The sequence below is a fragment of the Megalobrama amblycephala genome, linkage group LG6 (genome assembly GCF_018812025.1).
Source record: "Megalobrama amblycephala isolate DHTTF-2021 linkage group LG6, ASM1881202v1, whole genome shotgun sequence".
NCBI classification, from domain to species: domain Eukaryota; kingdom Metazoa; phylum Chordata; class Actinopteri; order Cypriniformes; family Xenocyprididae; genus Megalobrama; species Megalobrama amblycephala.
In genome coordinates, this window is record NC_063049.1 from 37,897,161 (window position 1) to 37,914,362 (window position 17,202).

General features: G+C 37.8%; 1 protein-coding gene across 4 annotated transcripts in view; it reads left to right on the forward strand.

Annotated features, from left to right (window-relative positions):
• The first annotated feature begins 7,246 nt into the window (after nucleotides 1-7,246).
• The window catches only part of ppp1r1c (protein phosphatase 1, regulatory (inhibitor) subunit 1C), a 39,016-nt gene continuing 29,060 nt past the window's right edge, over nucleotides 7,247-17,202 (forward strand). The window contains exons 1-3 of one of the 4 annotated variants that reach the window (XM_048194518.1): nucleotides 7,247-7,362; nucleotides 16,314-16,598; nucleotides 16,730-16,906. In XM_048194518.1, coding sequence (XP_048050475.1) covers nucleotides 16,826-16,906 — 81 coding nt within the window. In that variant the 5' untranslated portion in view covers nucleotides 7,247-7,362; nucleotides 16,314-16,598; nucleotides 16,730-16,825. Of the gene's footprint in view, nucleotides 7,363-16,313; nucleotides 16,599-16,724; nucleotides 16,907-17,202 lie in introns of all 4 variants that reach the window. The other 3 variants (XM_048194517.1, XM_048194516.1, XM_048194519.1) reach the window with 3 other exon arrangements.

A 17,202-nucleotide genomic window follows, 5' to 3' on the forward strand; every position in this document is an offset into this window, starting at 1 on the left:
AAACCTTTTGAGCGAGATGTGCGAGGATGCCAGAAAAGGGATTGTGCGCATGTAGCAAACACGTTTTAACTAGATTTAGACACTTTTATAGCTCTAACATTCAAGTTTGTACAGAAGAGTTCATATAAGCTTTTTAAATATTAAAAGTATGAGCTGTACACTTCTGGTTTGAAACCCTCTAGTATGCCTTGCATCATAAACTTCTGAAGGGTGGATTTACAGTGCCTTCTGTTTTATATTATTATGCTTTAATGTTTGGTTTATTGAGTTTGAAATTTACTAATGATTGTTATGATTGTGCTATCAATAGTTAATCAGTCTCCTTAATTGCATTTATTCATTGAGTGTTTATAATCTTTTAGTTTTACAACCAGTGTGTGTGTGTGTGTGTTTAGGATCTTAGTGGTGACTGAAGAAACCATTTACAGTGTTTAAACAGGTAAACTGGCTTACTGGCTTTCAGAAAGTAAATATGCACTCATGTTGAAGTGTGTGTGTGTTGGGGGGAGGGTTAGGTTAATCAACTTTTTATTGTCTTTTAGATATAACAACATGACATACATTCAAACAAAGAGGGAAGGGGGAGCAACAGGACATTTTATCAATAACTTAAGAGTTTGAAAAAGGGTTACTTTACGTAATCATTACTTTATGTAATCATTCCTTTATATAATCCAATATGTTGGAAGAAAAACTTTGCCAAGCCTCAATGGTACTAGGTTTAGCCTTATTAATTAGAGCTGTTGTACATTCACAAGTCATTTTTAAGGAGGCTATGAATCCAATATGTTTTTGCCACACGAGTCCTGAAAAGTGAAAGAGTCTCGATAGCCCAGATCAGTGGTTCCCAAACTGGGGTACGCGTACCCCTGGGGGTACGTGAGGTGACAAAAGGGGGTACGCGAACAAAATGCTGAGTAGTTCATTTAATTCTACCTTAGAAATACATGCTCGATTTTAATATTATTTTAACTGCCAAAATGGCGTAAATCCAGCACATTTAATCAAATTACCTCATCATTTGCAGTCAAAAATGACACAAGCAGCACGCATATGATTGCGTTGCGTGCAGTCTGCCGATTTAAAGCTCCCTCTACAGGTTCCTTCAGTGAATCACACTGTCGTAAATACTCCAAGCGCAGCTCTGGACTACAACGACTACAACACTCACCAGCGCAGTAGTTTTGCAAATACAGTACAAGAAATCTCGATGGAGGTGGGTAATTTACGAAATTTGTCTTATAAAGTCATAATATATACATTGTTTTTGAATTACCGTAAAGCATTTTGTCATTCTCGCGTGAACGTGAACATGGGGCGAGATTGTATCGGGTCGGCGCAGCTCAACTTGCAAGTGCTGTTTTTTGGTGTAGACGTGCCAGAGGGGGTAAGTGCTCACCTCAAACACACCACTACAAGTCAATTAACCATCGTAAGGACTTAGAAAACTATTTATGAAAGTAAAAAAAGTTACTTAGTTCTGCTTTAAATCGCACTAAATTACTGCCGTTCTCGACAATGCACCTTTGTAACAGTAGGGATTTAGCACTTACTCGCATGAAGAACATATAGACACAGATAATTTCGATTTAAGACTCAAACTTTCTCCGATACAAAAACATACCTTGTGTGAGTTCTTGTATTTAATGATGATAACGAGCAAGAACGCACTTGTTCCCAAATATCCACATGTGACATGACTGCAAACGTGACATTTATTATAGCCTACAACAGGTCAAAAAACAAAACATACATTTTAAACACAGTACTGTCAGTATTTAATCTATTTTGCAGTGAAATAATAGTTCTAACGAAAACCACAGCAGAACTACAACACACGTCTGTGTTTCACGAACAATTCTGCGGCTTTGAACGAATCGTAAGAGTCAATGATTCAATGATTCATTCACAGCCACTTGCTTCGTTACTGAATGAATGACTCGATGACTCACTCATAAAAACAGTGACTTGCTGCCACCTACTGGCGGTTTTAGTTTAATATTTAAAAGTTTTACTTAGTTTTACCATCATTGCATATTTCTCTGTTGAACATTTTTTATTTAAAACTGCATTTATTTTATAAAGTTATTCAGAAAGGTAAAAAAATGTACTGGAAAATCAATTTAGGGGGCAAATATTGTCCCTTAATGGTAAAGGTGTGACTGCAGTCTAAGTGGAAGAGAGGGGGTACGCGGAAGGATGGTAATCCCTTCAAGCTAAAAAGTTTGGGAACCACTGGCCCAGATGGCTGGATGCAGTATAGGTCATTAACCCCGCAGTCAAATTACACGTCAGATATTTTTTTCCAAAGATGGTTTCTGTTTTTAGGCAATTTTTATCACGCTGATGTTAAAGTGTTCGTTCTTTAAATAAGTTTGTTTTTAGTAAGTTATATGATGCTTTAAAAACGCAGGTTTCGACATCATGATTGACAGCTTCTCTGAGCAAATTAGTCACTGAAGCACAAATTGACTTTTTTTTCTGGAACTTCGGGAGGAGATTGGTATGGCGGGCCGGAAGGTCCAAAAATATGGCTACCGACTTGTCGCGGGAATTCACTATACAATTGCCAGTAGCCACTGAGTTTACCACTGATAGGCCGGCGGTGCATCTGCATACACACTCTCCTCACGCAGCGAACGACTCACTTTCCTCACACAGCTGACCACTGACTCTCCTCAGCCGGCGACTCACTTTCCTCACGCAGCGGACGAATCACTTTCCTCACGCAGCCGGCGACTCACTTTCCTCACGCAGCGGAAGAATCACTTTCCTCACGCAGCCGGCGACTCACTTTCCTCACGCAGCCGGCGACTCACTTTCCGCAGCCGGCGACTCACTTTCCGCAGCCGGCGAGTCACTTTCCGCAGCCGGCGACTCACTTTCTGCAGCCGGCGACTCACTTTCTGCAGCCGGCGACTCACTTTCCTCACGCAGCATTAACTCTCCTCACGTTTCTTTTCAAATACTGTGATGGTGCAATAACTAACTACATCAAGTAAAATTGATCATTTTTGTGTTGTAAATGTAATTTATTCTGAAGCAATATTCCCATCAGTGTTCTGTAAACTGTTACTGTTAAGATGTAAACTGTTAATCATCAGATTTGTATATGCCCCCTTAAAGGGATAGGTCAATCAAAAATAAAAATTCTGTCATCATTGACTTACCTTCTAGTTGTTCCGAACCTGTATGAGTTTCTTTCTTCTGTTGAACTAAAAATATATTTTGAATGTCAGTAAACAAACAGCTGACTGTAGAGAGTGACTTTCATAGTAGGAAAAAAATAAAAAATATATGGAAGTCACTGGCTACCATCAACTGGTTACTGACATTCTTCAAAATATCATCCTTTTTCTTTCTTCTGTTGAACTAAACTCATATAGGTTTGGAACAAACTAGAGTGTAAGTCAATGATGACAGAATTATCATTTAGGTTTAACTGTCCCTTGGAATTGATTGTCATGGCATTTTTTTATTTTTTTTTTACCTTTATAAAAAGGTAATTTTCCCCTAACCTTGGCTATCAATCTCATGTTAATTAGAATAACTCACTCTAGGGCTTTTATTATTTTTTCCACGGCAGAGGAAACAGAATCTGCATCAGAAGTGGCATTTAGATGCATGTATAAAATTGAATATGAATGTGCAAAACAAGCATGAAAAACACTGTTTAACAACTTTACAATAAAGATATATAAAGCTTTTGTGGATTTTACAAATTATCTTTATACAATATATACAATATTCTGAAAAAGTGACATTTCCCTTTTTGCAAAGTTCAGATGTTGATAAAATATATAACTTTAACTAAAGATAAATTTTTGATTTGCAGCTGTCATGCTTAAACACTGGTTCTGCAGATTTTTGACATTTCAAATTTGCATTGTTTTTGTAACCATCACATTAGTTTATGGTATACGCTACTTTCATGTTTTTTTTTAAAAAAAAATTTAATCAGCTTACAACAGATTCCTTATTTGATAACACTATTCAAAAGAGCATTCACTACAAATAACATTTTAAACAAGGCACCAACAGCTTGGGCCCCTAAACAGTGACTGTTTCACTGAGTCTAATGTGATGGTTACAAAAACAATGCAATTTTGAAATGTCAAAAATCTGCAGAACCAGTGTTTAAGCATGACAGCTGCAAATCAAAAATGTATCTTTAGTTAAAGTTATATATTTTATCAACATTTGAACTTTGCAAAAAGGGAAATGTCACTTTTTCAGAATATTGTATATTAAAGATAATTTGTAAAATCCACAAAAGCTTTATAGATCTTTATTGTAAAGTTGTTAAACAGTGTTTTTCATGCTTGTTTTGCACATTCATATTCAATTTTATACATGCATCTAAATGCCACTTCTGATGCAGATTCTGTTTCCTCTGCCGTGGAAAAAATAACGGTAAAAGCCCTACAGTGAGTTATTCTAATTAACATGAGACTGATAGCCAAGGTTAGGGGAAAAGTACCTTTTTAAAAAGGTAAAAAAAAAAAAAAAAAATGCCATGACAATCAATTTCAAGGGATCGTTAAACCTGTGATAATTGATGATAATAATGATAATGATAATTCTGTCATCATTGACTTACACTCTAGTTTGTTCCAAACCTATATGAGTTTAGTTCAACAGAAGAAAGAAAAAGGATGATATTTTGAAGAATGTCAGTAACCAGTTGATGGTAGCCAGTGACTTCCATATTTTTTTTTTTTTTCCTACTATGAAAGTCACTCGCTACAGTCAGCTGTTTGTTTACTGACATTCAAAATATATTTTTAGTTCAACAGAAGAAAGAAACTCATACAGGTTCGGAACAACTAGAAGGTAAGTCAATGATGACAGAATTTTTATTTTTGATTGACCTATCCCTTTAAGGGGGCATATACAAATCTGATGATTAACAGTTTACATCTTAACAGTAACAGTTTACAGAACACTGATGGGAATATTGCTTCAGAATAAATTACATTTACAACACAAAAATGATCAATTTTACTAGATGTAGTTAGTTATTGCACCATCACAGTATTTGAAAAGAAACGTGAGGAGAGTTAATGCTGCGTGAGGAAAGTGAGTCGCCGGCTGCAGAAAGTGACTCGCCGGCTGCGGAAAGTGACTCGCCGGCTGCGGAAAGTGAGTCGTCGGCTGCGGAAAGTGAGTCGCCGGCTGCGGAAAGTGACTCGCCGGCTGCGTGAGGAAAGTGAGTCGCCGGCTGCGTGAGGAAAGTGAGTCGCCGGCTGCGTGAGGAAAGTGATTCGTCCGCTGCGTGAGGAAAGTGAGTCGCCGGCTGCGTGAGGAAAGTGATTCGTCCGCTGCGTGAGGAAAGTGAGTCGCCGGCTGAGGAGAGTCAGTGGTCAGCTGTGTGAGGAAAGTGAGTCGTTCGTTGCGTGAGGAAAGTGAGTCGCCGGCTGAGGAGAGTCAGTGGTCAGCTGCGTGAGGAAAGTGAGTCGTTCGCTGCGTGAGGAAAGTGAGTCGCCGGCTGAGGAGAGTCAGTGGTGAGTGGTGAGTCGCTGCGTGAGGAGAGTGTGTATGCAGATGCACCGCCGGCCTATCAGTGGTAAACTCAGTGGCTGCTGGCAATTGTATAGTGAATTCCCGCGACAAGTCGGTAGCCATATTTTTGGACCTTCCGGCCCGCCATAGTACGAGGCAGCGGGGTGTTACAAAGCTCGCGCCGCGCTGACATGTCATCTGCGCGGATCAATGGACCGAGCCGCGCGACCGACTCGTCAGCGCAGCGCGGACGTGTTTTCTAGCGCCTCCCAATGGGCAGCGCGGCGCGAGCTAATCTCATCCAATAGTATCCAGCTGCAGACCCGCAGCACCACAGTTTCAGAACCGCAGTTTCATGATGTCTACAGTATTTAACAACAATACTTTTAAATAAAGTCATTTTTCTGTTCATATAGGCCTAACATGCATAAGATATCATGATGTACAAAGAGCAAAGTTTTAAAACAGCCTATATGTTAATGTCAATGAATGGATACAAACACAGTCGTGTATAGGCTACTGCGAGAATAGGCTACAACTACGCCGTTTTTATTTTTAAATTATTTTCTCCACGTTTTAAATAGGCTAATACAATGACACAGAGTTTGAGAAGATTTATTTATTTATTTATTTTATTAATTCAAACATATATTAATACATGTGTAACATTTGACTGTATATTTGATCGTATTATTTCCTTCATGTTCAAATTGTTACACATAATACTTACATTATGTAACGTAGGCTATTTAATGTCAAATAAAAATAACCATTAAAAAGCCTTGAACAAGTAAAACGTGTGCTGAAAACAAATAGGATATAAAACATTTCTAAAATAATAGGATTAAAACATATTTAAACTGCGCATAATAAAATAAAAACAAGCAAAAAACAAATAATCATCTTAAAACACTTAAAGATTATAAGCCCATATCATGGCATTTCTGCAGAAAACCCTGTCTTTTCATCCCTGAAAACAAAATGAATAAGTTTTATTAATATTTATTTAATATTAACACGATACATATCTTTGACAAATGCAAAAAAATCTTTAATGATAAAATGTAAATGATTCAGTAGCCTAGCAGACACTTAGTAATACAAATACTTAGTAATATAAATATATAAATATAAATTCGTTCACCACATCATGACAGAAATATCATACACTCACCATATACACCTTCTGATGTCTCATTGGCTTAAATGCATGTTTCACTTGTTCAAGGATTTGGAATGATTAAATACATGTAGGCTTATATTTTGACATTAAATGCCCTTAAATGCCTCTGTGTCTTTATACTATTTGTCAGACGTTCACAACATGAACATAAGGAAATAATATCACATACAGTCAAGGGAGACATTTTACTATATGGTTACACATTTATTAATATATTTTCAAAATTATATGGTTAAAAGTGTTTGTTCACAGTTTATACAAATTAGTTCATGCCTTAACAAAACATAGTTTGCATTATCGATTAACTTGGTAATTAAAACTCCTCTTTGTACATCATGATATCTTATGCATATTAGGCCTATATGAACAGAAAAATGACTTTATTTAAAAGTATTGTTGTTAAATACTGTAGACATCATGAAACTGCGGTTCTGAAACTGTGGTGCTGCGGGTCTGCAGCTGGATACTATTGGATGAGATTAGCTCGCGCCGCGCTGCCCATTGGGTGGCGCTAGAAAACACGTCCGCGCTGCGCTGACGAGTCGGTCGCGCGGCTCGGTCCATTGATCCGCGCAGATGACATGTCAGCGCGGCGCGAGCTTTGTAACACCCCGCTGCCTCGTACCACTTTTGGTGTGTTTGGCTTCCCATAATATGCTACAATGGAAGAGAGTAAGGTGCGTCGTCGTCTTTTTTTTTTATATAGTCTGTTTTTTGCAGTTCTGTTTATAGTTCTGTTTGTGCAGTGTAAACCAGTTCTATATTATTGTCTTCTTTGCAGCTGTAAAACCAGCAAACATTCTCTTTCCTACTGAACTTATACAGAAGCCAGAATCATCGAGAAGACAAACCTGGATTAGGGGTGTAATCAATAGAGTGCCCCAGGGATGACGCATTTTTGTAGGCAAAACCCGGAAGCGAGTTAGCATTTTAGGACTTCCGGTTCCAACGCCGTAAAGTCTATAGTTGCGTCCCAAATGACGCACTATACACTATGCACTTATACACTATGTACTTGTGCACTATGCACTCATCCATGTAGTGCGTGAATTGTATGAGGTTATTTTGTCATTTAACAACGGAGTCCGATCCTCCCTTCCCCTCTGCTACGTAATTAAAGCTGCGACAGTTGAGTGCACGAAGTGTCCAACATTCCACACTTCTGGTGCGTCCCAATTCGCGTACTTGTGCACTATTCTATGACGTTTTTAAGTAAAATAGTGCAGTAGTGCGTTCACACTGAAAATTCCAAAAAGAAAAAGTGCACTTTAAATACCCGGATGGTGCACTAAATTAACGGAAAAAACGAAGTGTGGAATGTTGGACACTTCGTGCACTCAACTGTCGCAGCTTTAATTACGTAGCAGAGGGGAAGGGAGGATCGGACTCCGTTGTTAAATGACAAAATAACCTCATACAATTCACGCACTACATGGATGAGTGCATAGTGCACAAGTACATAGTGTATAAGTGCATAGTGTATAGTGCGTCATTTGGGACGCAACTTTCGTTTTTTCCGTTAATTTAGTGCACCATCCGGGTATTTAAAGTGCACTTTTTCTTTTTGGAATTTTCAGTGTGAACGCACTACTGCAGTATTTTACTTAAAAACGTCATAGAATAGTGCACAAGTACGCGAATTGGGACGCACCTTATGGGTTTTTTGAATGGGTTTTTGCTAAATCGCCTGAAATAAGGTCTGTGGTTAACAAAGCCTCTAAATACTTTCACGTTTTGATCTATGACATAAAACACACCAGTTATAACCCACTGGTGATTTTTTAAACTTTTACTGTGTCTTAAAATCGGTGGTTGCTAACAAATTGCTAAAAGGGACTACTTCCTTTGGCGGGGACTTTAGACGTCATCACTAAAAACGGGACATTTGGACAGCATTTCTCATGAAAAAGTGGAAAAGTATTCATAACAGCACAGATCATAATCAGCGAGCATGTTTTTAAATAAAGTTGTTTTTTAAATACAGTTTGAGGACGCTTGGTGGTGACGACGTTGACCCGCGACCATTTTGTGCTGTAGTCCATTTATAGCCTACTGTTAGCCTTTTATATCTGACGACTTTATTTAGGCTTCAAAATCTATAAATGTTGTGTTAACTTGTAAAGATTATCTTGATAGACAAAACGTGTAAGTGTCATAACCCTTTATTAAACACAGAGCTTATTTTCTGCGATTTTCCAAAAGTCTATGGGAAAAATGCATAGGCTTTCAACCGAGGGAACCCGTGCGCCGCTAACTTCCGGGTTGGCCTACAAAAACGCGTCATCCCTGGGGCACTCTATTTGTTAAAAGGAGGACAAAACTAACCCTGCATCCCAGTGTGCACACATTATCCACCATATCCGCCCTAAATAGTATTGAATTTTACTAACGTCACATACTATTTGGGATGGATATTTGCACATTGAGACTCAGGCTCAGTTTACATAAGTCCATATAACAGTTGGACACTCCCAAAACATATGACGAAAAGTAATGCAGTGTTACAGATATGGCAGTTGTAAGTCATTGTAGTTTCATTTTGAATCTCTTGTAAGGAGTTATGTATGCTCTTTAAAGTGAATAAGACCATAGACCACCCTCTCTCAGTCGACAGATCCATTAAAATCAGATAATCCAGCTAGATTTGGTAGAAAAAGGTTCTGTAATGCGATCATTAAGTTTTTAATTATAGATTAAAGAACAGATGGCTGACCAGAAGATAGTATGATCCAATCCCACATAGGATGAGAGGAAATGGGAGATGCCCAGGGAACTTCATAAACCTTAAGAGCGGAACTTAACAGAATATATATATATATATATATATATATATATATATATATATATATATATAGAGAGAGAGAGAGAGAGAGAGAGAGAGAGAGAGAGAGGATGTTGGTAGGCAAAACTTAATTCTTAGTGTCTGAAGTGAACAGAAACCCTGGTTATCATATGTTGTTATTAGAGAATTAGAGAGAAGTGGTTTTTAATGTATGTTTCTCTGTTTTATAGTGTTCTTATTTTGCTGCTGAACCAGGAAAATGTTTTCTATATAATCTGGAAATAAAACAAATTCCATAAAATACATAACCATTCAAAAGTTTGGAATTGGCAAGATCTTTTTTTGAAAGAAGTCTCTTAAGCCCAAAGTATACTTCACTTTTTACGTGTACGCTAGGGTCAGCGTACATTGTGCATGACACGAATTTCGTCATCAAGAGTATGCACACCGGCAAATTTTTGTAGCCTAACCACACATACTTGTTGGTTTTTTTTTTGCAGTAATTAGTTTATCCACAAGGTGGCAAACGTGCCCTGGGGGCGTCGATTCACAAGGTAGTCAAAGAAAAACTGCATAAACAGAACAGACCGGAACGCATGCAAGCTACAGCGACGATGGAGGCCTACATAGACGAGAGATTGTGTGAATAGGTTGGAAATTACCCTCATTTGTACAACTCTAGCATGAAAGAATACAAAGATGTTTACATGGGTTGTAACTCTTGTCGAGAGATTCCTCAATACGGCACATGAGTCAAATGCCTGTGTATACATACGAGTCAAATGAAGTATACTTCCAGGCTGTGTGCTCGACTGCGCGCGAACACTAACATAATGCGTAAAAATCTAAGTATACCCAAGGTATTATGCTCACCAAAGCTGCACTTATTTAATCAAAAAAATACAGTAAAATCAGTAATATTGAAAAATATTTTTGCAAATTAAAATAACTGCTTTCTGTTTTAATATATTTGCAAGCATAATTTATTCCTGTGATGCAAAGCTGAATTTTCAGCATCATTACTCCAGTCTTCAGTGTCACATGATCCTTCAGAAATCATTCTGATATGCTGATTTGAAACATTTCTTACAGTTGTACTGCTTCATATTTTTGTGAAAACCAAGATTTTTTTTTTTTTTAGGATTCTCTGGTGAATAGAAATTTCAGAAGAATGTCATTTATATGAAATAGAAATTTGTAATGTTATAAATGTCTTTACTGTCACTTTTTTCAATTTAATGCATCCTAGTGGTATAAAAGTAGCCTATTCATTTCTTTAAAAAAAAAAATCTTACTCTATACAAACTTTGAATGGTAGTGTATGTTCCATGTTTTGAACTATTAAACAGTTCTATATTGCATTAAGATAGAGTGTGTGTGTGTGTGTGTGTGTGTGTGTGTGTGAGAGAGAGAGAGAGAGAGAGAGCGAGCCTTTTTAATGCAATGCTTAAAAGGGTTTGAATATGAAACCTTTTTAAGTATTTCAATTAAGCACCTGATAAAACCTTCCTACATTTTAAATGCACTTTATCTGATACAGGCCCACGTCATTTCATCTGAACTGAAAAGTTATTTCGTGCCTGATCGTGCTTGTCCTTTTAAATGCAGGCAACAGTGTTAATGGCAGACTCCTACTGCTGTGTTTAGCCAAGTATGACGATGAAAATACCTGTGGGTCAGAAAAATTATTTTGATACATTACTCAATCCGGCCCACTGTTACCATGGAAACATGTCTCTGAGATAGAAGGTTGGCGGTAGAGTGAGTTTGATACTGTGTGCACGCTTGAATAGATTCAGAGGGCGCCCATTATCATAAAAAGGCTACATTAGTCCTGCGGGATGCTGATATATAACAGAAATGTGTTGAATAACTCTACGATCAAGTGGGATTTTCATTTTGAACTGTCAGAGCAGCTCAGCTGTGTCTAGTAAACAGCATAAAGGTGTTTTGTGTCCGTCTACGGAGGAGACAGACTGAATAATTTGGAAAAATTAACTTTATTACAGCTGCTATTTCACTCGCCATCACGTCTAATAGAGGGTACAGAATGTTTCCCGACCACTCAATCCCACTTTTCTTCCTCACCCTGCCTCTTACTTAAGGAAAAAAATCAATGAGCACAAGGACATAGTTGTACTTTTGTCCTTTGTGTTCTTGAACACACAAATGGACTTTTGGACAGGACAACTTGGTTTGATGACATCGCCTGACATCGCCTCATTGCTTTTTCATCAAACTTCAGTGCACAGTGATTTTGACAGCTTGTGTGACTGCTGTTTAGATTAACTGCACTCGCTGTGAAATGAAAGCATATCTGTTAAAGCTTACGCAACGGTCTGTCAGACGCACTGGGACGTGGGTAATAAACAGTGCTTGTTTTGTGCCTTCTCCACCCTTTGACGTTCATTAAGCTCTAGTCATTTCCTCCCTGATATTACCTGCTCCTTGTCCGTGATGAGGGTCATAAGGTCAGGCCTCAACCTGTAAATGGACGGCAGTGATGACAGGGTGTAAACATGAGTCAGGTCAGGTGGTGCGGTACTATTTGTTCCCGAGGTGAACAGGGTGGCCTGGTATGAGTTTGTTTCTTCAGGGTTCCTACACTCCCTCTTTTTTTCTCCAGACTTACCTCAGGTTACACTAGCTGACTCCTGAATATAATATACTATTTGTTGAATCTAGGCTAATGAGCGGAAAAAATAGAAAACAGCTTGTTTAGGAACAAGCTTTGGCTCTAGTGTTATTATGGAAGAGTTGAGTGCTAGTTAAAAATGTAAGAATAAATGATCAATTTATTAATAAAAAAAAATATATACATACATTTTTAAAATCACAAAACAAATCTAGTTATGTATATTATTTATAATTAATAATTATTTATTTTTCATGTTTTAAAATGTAGTTAAATATAAATAACATTTTATTTTGACAAATAAACAAAAGTTTTTGTCTGGTAACATTTTTTCAATGTTTTTGAAAGACATCTCTTCGCTTTTGACCAATTTAATGCGTCCTTGCTAAAAAAAAATTTTTATTTTTTTAAATCTTACTGGACCCAAACTTTTGAAAAGTAGTGTGTTTTATTTACTTAAAGGTGCTAAATAGGATGTTTTGTTTTATACATTTTTGCAATATTACTTGAAACTGTCTTTACTAACTGATAAAAGACTATTTATTAGGTGCACTGAAAGGAATAATATTAATATACATATACATCATCTGTGCACGAGGTAGGGCCTTAAAAACATCAGCCAATCGTTTACGCGATCATCGCGTAAACGATTGGCCCTCTGGCTTGTCAATCACTGCCATGACGTTCCTTGTGAGAGACGAGCGCGGCTGCGCGCTCCAGTAACTTTCCACACTCCACAGGCGCCGCATGCAATGTTTTTGTCAGGAGACAGGAATAACAACTGCAGATTATGAATTACCTGCAGTGAGGATTCACATAATGAATCCACTAACACGACACAGCGAATGCCGGTGGTAAACAAACACTCGTGTTCCAATACTCGTGCACGAGTTTTGGGAGGCGTTCCTTTGAAATGAGCTGTGAAGGAGGGGGGTTGTTCTTACGCATGCACTCATTTCAAAAACTCAGTAACGGTCTTTGGATTCTCAGTTGACGAAAAAATCCTCTCTATCACCTTTAATATTTCGAAAGTCTACAGTAACAGTGACAGTGACAGCTCTCTGAGTGTTTGGCATGGTAATGAATATGACAGTGTTGATATATTTGGTCTTGGTGGAATAGATCTGCTACGCTGCTGCTGCTGTTATTGCTGCTGCTTTTGGTTATTGCTGTACGGGACTTGCTACAATACATACACGAAATGCTGCTGCTGTACAATAATGCACACATGAATTACCGTAGCAGATCTATACAGGTGGAGGGTTTATGAAAGAGCACTGTAACTGCTACAGCAAATGCTGACTAAGTTTTTGAAGGTTGAGCAGTAAACTCATTGGCTACTTATACAGCAGGAACCAATCAGCTGTGTCCTATAGAGAATTATGTGATTGTAAGCAGATTGAGTTATCAGCCTGCGCCATCTAGAGTTTCATGACAGAACTTTGTATTTAAAGGATTAGTTAACTTCAGAATTAAAATCTCCTGATAATTTACTTACCCCTATGTCCTTCAACATGTTTATGTCTTTCTTTCTTTAGTCGAAAAGAAATTTAGGTTTTTGTGGAAATCATTCCAAGATTTTTCTCCATATAGTGGACTTCACTGGGGTACAATGGGTTGAAGGTCCAAATTCCAGTTTCAGTGCAGCTTCAAAGAGCTCTACATGATCCCAGCTGAGGAATAAGGGTCTTGTCTAGCGAAATGATTGGTCATTTTCTAAAAAAAAAAAAAAGTATATACTTTTTAACCACAGATTCTCATCTTGCACTGCTTTGCGATGCACCATGCATTACGTAATCAAGATGGAAAGGTCATACGTGATGTAGACTGCAATTTGACCTTCAACCCATTGTACCCCTTGGAATGTTTTCCTCAAAAACCTTAAAGGGTTAGTTCACCCAAAAATGAAAATTCTGTCATTTATTACTCACCCTCATGCCGTTCCAGACCCGTAAGACCTTCGTTAATCTTCAGAACGCGAATTATGATATTTTTGTTGAAATCCGATGGCTCCGTGAGGCCTCCTTAGGGAGCAATGACATTTCTTCTCTCAAGATCCATAAAGGTACTAAAACATATTTAAATCAGTTCATGTGAGTACAGTGGTTCAATATTAATATTATAAAGTGACGAGAATATTTTTGGTGCGGCCGATTTTATTAGTGATGGCCAATTTCAAAACACACCTTCAGGAAGCTTCGGAGCATAATGAACCAGTGTGTCGAATCCGCAGTTCGGAGTGCCAAAGTCATGTGATTTCAGCCGTTGGCAGTTTGACACGCGATCTGAATCATGATTCGACACACTGATTCAAAACGCTCCAAAGATTCACGAAGCAGTGTTTTGAAATCGGCCATCACTAAATAAGTTGTTATTTTGGGTTTTTTTGGCGCACCAAAAATATTCTCGTCACTTTATAATATTAATATTGAACCACTGTACTCACATGAACCGATTTAAATATGTTTTTAATACATTAATGGATCTTGAGAGAGGAAATGTCATTGCTGGCTATGCAGGCCTCACTGAGCCATAGGATTTCAACTAAAATATCTTAATTTGTGTTCCGAAGATCAACGAAGGTGTAAAACGGCACGAGCGTGAGTAATTAATGACATTATTTTCATTTTTGGGTGAACTAACCCTTTAAATTCTTTTCGACTTAAGAAAGAAAGACAAACATCTTGGATGACATGGGGGTGAGTAAATTATCAGGAGATTTCAATTCTGAAGTGAACTAATCCTTTGAATTTGAGAATAACAAATTGCTAAATGCAGCTATTACATTGCATTAAAAAATCATTTGCAATTCTGTTTTGGCTTGATTCAAACTGCAACTAAATAAGGTTATCACTCCTCTTCTTAATCTTATGTTATGGACAGGATTACAATATTGATTCTCCAAACCGCTTGTACTCTGTAGGGTCGCGGGGATGCTGGAGCCTACCATTACAATATGTATGTTTAATAAAATTTTTCCAACTGTTCGTATAATTTATTTAGACTATTATAGTTTCCAGAAATGTCTCATTTTGCCCCTTCAGTTTGTGTTTTAGACAGGCTGCAGACTAATGACCTATTTCACAGCAGGCAGGTGGATCAATAGCAGTTATCTCATTGGCAGATGTCCAGCGGCCCGAACAAACAGCACAGGTGGCGTCTGTCCTGGGCTAGGGTTAGGATCGATACGTGGTCACACTTTGAACCATTACACCTAATATTGTGGCAGTTTTTACTTTCATTATCCAAAAAACAATGCCATTGCTTTTTTTAAGGAACAGGAGAAAATTCAGTTTTTAAGTGTGTTTAAGTGTGTTTAAGTGTGTGTGTGTGTGTGTGTGTGTGTGTGTGTGTGTGTGTGTGTGTGTGTGTGTGTGTGTGTTTTAGGGCAGCATTTTTTTTTTTTTTTTCAGTTTCCATTTTAATTTTAGTTCAAGTTTTAGTAATTATGTTGTGTGTACTCTCGTTCATTTTTATTAATCTTTAAAAAAAATCCAATTTTATTTGTTTTAGTTTAAGTCGTTATAGTAAACTTAAGTTACTGAACGTATCTGAGTAACTTATTTCTTAATAAAAAATTAAGTTACCATGGCAAGAATTTTGCATCTTATATTTATATTTTGTAATTTATTTAAATGAACAAAAATAATTTAGTTTTGATAAACTATAACAACACTATATGGTTCCTGAGGTTATTGAAAACCTGGAAATATCAAGGAATTTTCTAATTATGCTCAACTTTAAAATATTAATATATAAAACTACATTTCAACATTTTCTAAGGGTTTTTTTGCATGTAAAAAACTCAATGGCACAAAGCTCTCTACTATATTACATGTGATTTTCTTTGTCTAAAGGACAGCTAAATATAAAATATATCAGCTAGAAATTGCTCTTTGTGAGTGCAATTTTTATTAAGTGAATTTTAAAATCCCTATACCAGTCTGACGCCTGGAAAAGGCATTGAAATCCTTTCGATCAAAAGTTATGGGAATCTTTGATTTATATTTTAAAACGTTGCTACACAAAAACGTCCTTAAACCTTTGATTCATACTACATCCATTCTGCCTAAAAATAAAACGTCTGGTTTAGCTGGACAATGATTCATTCCCACCTCCCAAGAATCCCTGAATAATTAAAAATCCATAAATGAAGTGCCAGTGTGATCGAGCGTGTTATACATTATAAAGAACATTCTCTTGTCTCACAGTTTACCCGTGTCCGTGAAGAGAAATCCGGCCATGTGATGCGAAAACTGCCGACAGCATCCTGAATCAGGATCATAAATAATGTAGAAGCATCAGCAGGTCCCGGTGGGGGCTTATATTGCATTGCTCTGAGTCTTGCTAATGATAGTGAGAGCGGGAGAGAGAGAGAGAAAGCAAAGCAGAGAGAGATCTGAGCGTGTCCCGGAGCAGTCGGAAAACTCACACTGAGAAGACCTGCAGCCAATCCTTGCTTCTGTGAGGTTTATGGGACACGGGATCACAGCGAAGTGAGTGGGCCAACACGAATGTGGGAAGGACAGACTGACTGTTTGTTCTGCTGTTTGTCTCTGCATGTAGCTGATTCTCTCTCTCTCTCTCTCTCTCTCTCTCTCTCTCTTTCTCTCTCCGTGGAGTAAAGGAAGGCGGGCCGTACAGGAGAGAGAGAAATCACCGGGGCTGATAAGTAGGGTCCAGTTTGTCTCCATCTCTCTCTCCATCAACTCTCTCTTTCAGCATGGAGCCCAACAGCCCCAAGAAAATTCAGTTTTCCGTTCCACTCTTCCAGAGCCAGTTGGATCCCCAGGCGGCCGAGCATGTAAGTAGAGAGAGGCTCTTTTATTGCATTGTGCTTAATGGAGACTGGCCTGCATTGCTCTTTGGCTCCCTTGAGACTGTCTCGAAGCATCAGATCTGTGCAGATTGCTGCCAAAATCAGTTTTATGATATGATGTCATACATAGTTGGATGTAGTGCTTGGTAAATATGTCATTTTTTAATGCACAGCACAGTAATGGGTCAAACAATGAGTGTTTTGCATGCACTTTAGTGCGAAGAAGAAATTAAACATTTATTGTTTACTTTCATATTTCAGTACTACATGCCAAAATAGTT